The sequence below is a fragment of the Micrasema longulum genome, unplaced genomic scaffold (genome assembly GCF_059751315.1).
Source record: "Micrasema longulum isolate JH-2025_06_02 unplaced genomic scaffold, ASM5975131v1 h1tg000117l, whole genome shotgun sequence".
In the NCBI taxonomy this organism is placed as follows: domain Eukaryota; kingdom Metazoa; phylum Arthropoda; class Insecta; order Trichoptera; family Brachycentridae; genus Micrasema; species Micrasema longulum.
In genome coordinates, this window is record NW_028277323.1 from 276,548 (window position 1) to 284,074 (window position 7,527).

The 7,527-nt window shown below is 32.7% G+C and overlaps 1 protein-coding gene across 1 annotated transcript; it reads right to left on the reverse strand.

Moving 5' to 3' along the window:
• Positions 1 to 293: 293 nt before the first annotated feature.
• LOC148284463 (protein Cryzl2-like) lies at positions 294 to 7,527 on the reverse strand. Its single transcript, XM_088239836.1, has 6 exons — positions 7,182 to 7,527; positions 6,945 to 7,070; positions 4,511 to 4,721; positions 2,379 to 2,464; positions 1,560 to 1,741; positions 294 to 776 (listed from the first exon to the last, which is right to left on the reverse strand). Exons 1-6 carry the CDS (start codon positions 7,368 to 7,370, stop codon positions 395 to 397), a joined length of 1,176 nt encoding a protein of 391 aa, XP_088095962.1. The 5' UTR covers positions 7,371 to 7,527; the 3' UTR covers positions 294 to 394.

The window sequence follows — 7,527 nt, forward strand, 5'->3', positions numbered from 1 at the left end:
GATTCAATATTGCGGGTAAATTTGTAACGCGAGCTACATTTTATCAATTTTGAAATTTTAGAACAATATTTTTATTAAAATATAATATAAATATTTACAGTTATACAAATTGTGATTTTAATAAATTCTGGCAGTGTTGCCTGTAAAAGTGTTTTTATTATGAATTATGATTTAGTTATTGTAGTGTAGGCTTTAAAAACATACATAGTTATAAATAATTATTCGTAAATTTTTGAAACAATTTATAATAAATAAGATATACATATATATTATATACAATATGAAGCAATAAGTTCAAATCAATATTTATTCTACATTTTTAATAACATTTGCAGACATGGATGTATGAAATGAGTTGATTTTATATACTAAAACATTATTCACTTATACATATCTAATCGTCTTTTATTTTAATTAAAACTTTCCCCGTACACACTTTTCCCTTGATATAACTTATGGCCTTGTTAATATCCTCCAGCTCGAAGGTCTTACTAATATGTGCTGTGATTAGTTCCTCTTCGTAATACTGCAATGTCTGGCTCACTAGATTGTAATACTCTTCCTGATTCTCATCTCGATAATTAAATATATTTACAGTCTTATATTTGTCTCGGACTTCTTGCGACAGCACTGCGGGCTTTGTGGCTTCGTTTTTATCTTTACCTTCCTTGTCTTTGTCCTCTTCTTCATCTTCTGACTGTTCATCGGGTGTTGCTTTTTCCATATTTCGAAGTCGATAAGTTCCAAGAACAATCCCATTCGCTGGGTCTTTAAGGCTAAAAATAAATATTTATCCAAGTTAATTTAAAGTAAGTTTGATAGAAAACAGTGCATATTCAGAAAAAAAATCTTTAGACCTTCTATTTTTCGACATAACTCCCACCATTTTGTATCTTCATAAAAGGGGCCCAGGACGCCCACTTTGTTCGCCGCTGTGCACATTATCACAACCTACATTGAACTGTCTCACTTATCTCCTTACCATTGAGAATCACTTATCACATGTTCTCTGTACACCTCACAGATCTGTTGATTAATATGGACTACTTTAATGTTTTTCGCATTAAGGAAACGAATTCGAGACTTTATCTCTCACAAGTGGTGGGATTTTCAATTTTATTTGTCATTTTAAACAAGCACCTTAAAGCTTACAGAACAGTCAGCTAACTCATAATGGCGTCAACTTCTAAATAGGTTAGGGTAAGTACCACGCATGCGCAAAACTGCGATGGCAGGAAATACAAACAGAATTCACTTTTTTAATATACCTCATAGTAATCTACCAATTCTGTATTAGGAAATATTATTTAAATAATGATACTATGTCCACATTTTAAACAGTACATAATAAGCAGAGGTCTGCAAAATACTATAAGAAAATTTATTTGAATGACAGGTTTACCGTTAACATAGGCTGACTTCTCAGACATAATTCTGAATTTTTCAACATACGAGTAGTGTAAAAAAAAAAAGTGGTAGGTTCTGTTTCTTTAAGGACTTTAAGTTGATAATTTAAACAAGGAAAGAGTTTTAATAAGACATTTAAATGGGTTACCTACCAATCAAAAACTGTGTTAAGGATAGGTCCTCCTACAGCGTCATAAATAAGGCTAACACCCTTGTCTTTGGTAGCCTTCATAATTTCCTTGAAGTTATGCTTGGAGTCATTCTTGAATGCGGCAAATGCTCCACGATCACGTAACAAACTAGCTTTACCGTCTGTATCCCCAACTGCTATCACCTAAAATAGTATTAAGGAATATTTTAAACATTTTTTTAAAGATTCACTTATCTAAAATAATTTGTTTGAATTGTGTAATTTTTACATTTGGTTACCATACAAAAAATACAGTGTCTAAATCCAGGCAAGGTTAACAAAATACAGTCAAACTTGGTTATTAAAAAGAAGATGGGACTGACTGAATTTGCTTGTTATATGCGTTACTTGTTACACAAAAAAAGGTTTTTTTTTAAACTACAATCGCCATTGAACATTACTACTACTACCACCACCATCACACCATTTTCACGTAGGGGTAGGCAGAGAGAATAGACCGCCACACACTTCTATGCCCATTTCCAGCTTTTTCCACATCCATACATCTTGTCATACATGCCCTTCGGTTCTGGCTGCTTATGACACGAGCAGACTTAAAATACAGAGACCCTTTTTAATCTTAATTAAAGAAATATGGATGTTAAAACCTATAGAAAATAGTGAATGTTGCAGTGTGTAAAGTGGCCACTCAAACCAGCCAATGACTGGTCATAAGCCCTGTAAATGCCTAAACTTCCATATCCCTTCTCTGAAATGTTCTCCATCCCTGTTGAAATTTGTTAATAATAATACATATTATATTTAAAAAATATTTTTATACCTTTGCTTTGAATATTGTTGCTGCTACTTCTACTGCAGCTAATCCATAACCTCCAGCGCCCGCTATTATCAATATAATGTCCCCTTCTGAAAACGACATGAATAAAAGTGTTAGCATTGAAAAGCATGTCGCAGCAAAATGTATGCATAACAGGATGTAAAATCTCAATATTAGGTCCTTGAAATAGATCAAGACCCTGGACGACTGTTGACGAGGAAACCCTGGTCTAGGATTTTGATTAAGTTTACACATGGAACTGTATTCTTCGCCCACCCAGATACAGATATAACAAATACAGTGTGTTCGAATGTTTAATAACCCTATGTTAAAATCTTAGTGCCCGTTGGTGAACCAAGAAAATATACAAATTTAGTTTGTGATGGCCGGCAGAATAATCTATATGGAAACTTATTGTTAAGCACACATAAAGCAAAGGTTAATAAAGATTTGAATGGACTGTTTATATGAATTAATGACACGTTTATAAAATAATTAGATAAAATGTTCCAGTGGTGCTCCACTAATAAACTACAATTAAATATAAAAAAATGCCACATAATGAGATTTTTTAGAATGAAAAACCCAATTTTATTTGATGGGTAATATGCAATTAGGCTCAACTTCTGAGGTGCGCGACCTGGGTATCGTTTTTGATCAAAAATTATCCTTTATTAGGCACATAAATAATATAACTAGTAAATCTCTAAAAATGTTAGGCTTCATGTTACGTGTGACTAAGGAATTCAAAAACATAGGCACTTTGAAGTCGATGTATACTTCATTGGTGAGAAGCCAGTTAGAGTATAACTCTACAATATGGACTCCTTACTACAACTGTCACCAGAATTCTCTTGAAAGAGTCCAAAAAAAATTCTTACGGTATATAAATTTTAAACTTACAATCAGTCATGAATTTTTAAATTACGATTTTTTACTAAAAACATTAAATTTGTTAAAACTTAACGATAGAAGAAAAATTATAGACCTTTCAAATTTATTCAAAATTGTAAATTCAATATGGGATTGCCCTGAACTATTGTCTCTTATCAATTTCAGGGTGCCTGGAAGAATGACTAGACAGATGCCACCGTTTTGTAGCAACAATTCACGGACAGTGTACACTAGTAATGCCGTATCAAATAGACTTCATGAACTCGGCAATAATTATTCCCACGTATCTGATATATTTAGTGTAGGGTATTGTTCCTATAGAACAAACCTTTTGAACTTTTTCAAAGATGGTGAATGTTAATTATATTTATTTATTCATGCATTTCATAATATATATATGTATACAGTTTTTTGTTCACTTTGCCTAGCTGTGTGAAACAGTACTTATGATTTTCTTGTTGTTTTACTGTAGAATGTTTTATTATTTAAACTTTCTACTGAATATGCTGTATAATTTTTAGGTAAATTTTTTCTTATAAATCTTGTATAATTTTTGGTTTAATTTTTTTCTTATAAATCTTGGGTATAAGGTAATTCATGTTTAAAAAAAAAAGATTAAGCCAAATATTTTAACATTATAAATGTTTGTAAAAGGCAGATTTGCCATTTATGTTTATAAAAATAAAAAAAAAACATATTTCTCATCAGCAGATGTCCAAGACTATTTTTTCAATGAAATTTTTTGTAATTACTATATTATCAGACCATAAGATGCACTTTTTTACTCTGCAAATTCAACCAAAAATTGGGGTGCGTCTTATGGTCCAATGCGTCTTATCGTCCAAAACATTTTTTTTTAAATAAAATTTGATTGCCAAATTTTGGGGTGCGTCTTATAATCCGATGGGCCTTATCGTCCGCAGCAAGCGGGAGTTTTAATTTTTAAAAATATTCATAAAGACACATTTAAAAAAAAATACCACTTTGTATTTTTGTTCACATAAATCAATTTTGGGGAAAATGCAAATATAATCCAGTTCTCCTAGGAAAATATGATAATGAAATTTGAGACAGTCCAATTACGCAGCAACTGTCAGTTGCTTTTTAGTATTCGATCGGACCGCACTGACATTTCCCTCCTTTTCCGGCTTTTTTAACCCTGTATTGCAAAATAAATTTAAAATATTCATTATAGAGGGGATATGGGGCATTAACCTGTGCGGCCAGAAGAGTATAGTTACCATTTAACTGGGCAAACTGGGAAAAGGCGAGCAGCGCAGTGGAGTGGCCACAGACCACAGCAGCAGCTTCGGGGGAGGGGATCTCAGGGTGTAACTCCCACACATTGCTGGCCCTCACTACGGCTTCAGTGGCCAGCCCTCCGTTCCCGCTATGTATGACGCCCACCACACGTTGACCGACACTCACATCCGAGTTACAGCCTTCGCCCACCTAGAAATTATATCACAACTCCTATAGGGCAAGGGCAAAATACGAGTGGTTACTTTCAGGAGTTAATATCATCATCGCCCCCCTATCCCGCCCAATTGGTGCATTGGAACACCAAATGCAGCTTACCTCGATCATCTGTTACAAGTTTGATCAGTCTTACGCTTCAGGTACCTGAGCAGGGTTAGAGAAATATTGCAGTGTTAAACCACCTTTAAAACAAATATTTTATGTCGCCCTAGCAGGAATCTACTACACTACGAGGCTGAATTATCCCCCACTCAATTTCTCTTTTCAGGATTTTTACCTGAGAGTAGCCATCATGTCAAAAACACTTGTACAGGGATATGGTTTTATTTCACACGCAGAAATGTATTCTTCATCCATCTGGACACAGACAACCGGAGTTAATATATAAAAAATAAATACAACCTTCGGTCAAAGAGGATTGGCCTACTACTCGGTTAAAGTGTACAATCTACTTCCATTATCCATAAGGACAATTAGTAAGTTCTCACAGTATAAAATTGCTATTAAGAAATGGATAGTGGGGGTGGGTTGTACACGGATCGATGAGTGGATCAAGCCAAACAGGTAAAATGTGTGTACTGTTTATGAAATTTGGTCTATATAAATTGGTTATGATTTTTATGATTATTTTAGTTTATATTGTTTATTATGTTAATGATAATTAGGTTAATTGGATTAATTACGTTTTTTTATTGTTATTGTTAACTTTGTTGAATAACTAATTTAAGACATGTTTCATATTTTTTTTAATGTTTCCCTCGGCACGGGACACCTCAGTGAGGGAACATTATTCTGTGTAAAAAAAGAATACAAACAATGTAAAAGTATAAATAAATATATGTATAATATGAAACATATGAATTTATTTTAAAGCACTACTATGTAATTTCGGAATTTGTAAATTCGTTGCAACAGAAGGGAAAACATTTTTTAGAAGGGAATATGCAACTCTAGGCATTTACAGGGCCTATGACCTGTAATTCGCTGGTTTAATTGGCCACTTTACACACTGTGTAACATTTACCATTCTGCCTATGTTGAAACATCCACATTTAAATGTTTTTCCTCTCTGTTGCAACAAACTTATACATAAATAACTCCCTGGGAGGAAATCTAGCCCCTCTACAAACATTTGGACATACTCAGAATGTTGTTTTTTTCATGTTTATGAGTATTGGTTCTGCTCCCATAAAATAATATTTAACATTATACATGGGCTAACCTCAGAATATATGTTAGTTTCGGAATAGCTATCCCCTCAATTCTCCTCTTTTTAATGTGTTTTTCATTTCTATTTATCTTTACTTTATTTCCTTTTTTTTTTTAGAATTATTAACATATTTAGTGAAATAATTATGATTCTATTTTATGCCATTTGCTATAATACTTTATGTACTTTTTAACTATATATTATAAGAGCCCTCTTAGTGTTTATAAAATAAGTAAATATAAAAGGTTAAAACAATAACATGAAATACTTTAAACCTAAGGTTAACGGGTATAATTTATTAACCCTTCCCTTACTGTGCCAAACAGATCCTCATGTTACGGTACTGTGTAAGTAGTACACATGCAAAAATGAGAGATTTTAAATTAGGAAAAATGGAACGTTCATTCAATTAATTATACCTGAAGTTAAAATATTTTTAATCTAATTGCTAAAAACATGAAAAACTTGTTAACTCACGCGAGCAAGAGGATCGCCCCTTACAAATTTCAGAGAGCTACTGGAGCTACTACTGGCGGCTGGCAGAAGATCTGTCAACTTTGCTATTCGAGCGTGTGACGCATGAAATTGTCTCGCTCCCGAATATAGGTACCTGTAGTATCGAGAGTGAGACGTAAAGAGTGTGTGAGACTATTGTATATTCGGTACTTTTTTTACTTCATACGCCGCATTATGTGACACATTGGTAAACTTTCGATTGTACAGGTGATTTATCTCCGATTTCTGATATAATGCCCTTTCTGCGCACAATTATTACTATATACAGAAAATAATATTTACAATGTGTATAATTCCCGTCCTTTTTCAATTTATTTTAATTTTATAAATAATATAACAGGGGCTGCTGGTTGACATCTTCTGAACAATTACAAGTGGTCAAAACTAAATAACACATTTTATTTATTTTAATTAAAACCCAATTTCGTCAAGAAATGTCCGTAGACAGATTCAATCTATATTATATTTACCTCTAGAATTTCTCCAGATAACTCGTATCCTGGTACGAATGGTAATTCTTTTTCACCTTCATTAGATTGTTCTAAGTATTTGATGTCGTTAATGTTTAAGCTGCAATAGTTTACTCCTACACGGACCTGCAATAATTTTATTCATAAGACTAATGAATTGACAAGGTCGTTAAACAAAATTGTTGTCATTAACAAGAATTGTGGAAATATGTAAATTAATAGACTATAAATTATTACCTGTCCACGATCTAGAGGTACTCTAGTAAACTGATGAATTTCTAGGGGTTTTCCGTATTCTTTGAGACATGCAGCTTTAAAAGTAGAATTTAACCTAAATTTAGTCACTTGCGGCGAAAAGGAAAACTTACTAAAAACAACTTTGGAAATAGTGTCACGAAATTTGAATAGGGCCATAGAACGTGCCATAATTATTAAGTAATATTTTCATTTAAACTAATTTAGTACGTAATATATTTTTAAAATCTTATTAAAAGCTCTATTTCAATATTCTCGTCACAATGCTTATATTTATTGATATATTATATTTACCGATGTAAGTAGTCGAATGAAAGTAGTCGACTAC

What these genes read in the sequence shown, in the direction of transcription:
- LOC148284463 (XM_088239836.1), bottom strand. Translation starts at nt 7,370, where the DNA reads ATGGCACGTTCTATGGCCCTATTCAAATTTCGTGACACTATTTCCAAA. An exon ending in TACCTCTAGATCGTGGACAG is followed by an intron (nt 7,071 to 7,181) that starts GTAATAATTTAT and finishes AAATTATTGCAG; the next exon opens with GTCCGTGTAGGAGTAAACTA. An exon ending in CAACAATATTCAAAGCAAAG is followed by an intron (nt 1,742 to 2,378) that starts GTATAAAAATAT and finishes ATACTATTTTAG; the next exon opens with GTGATAGCAGTTGGGGATAC.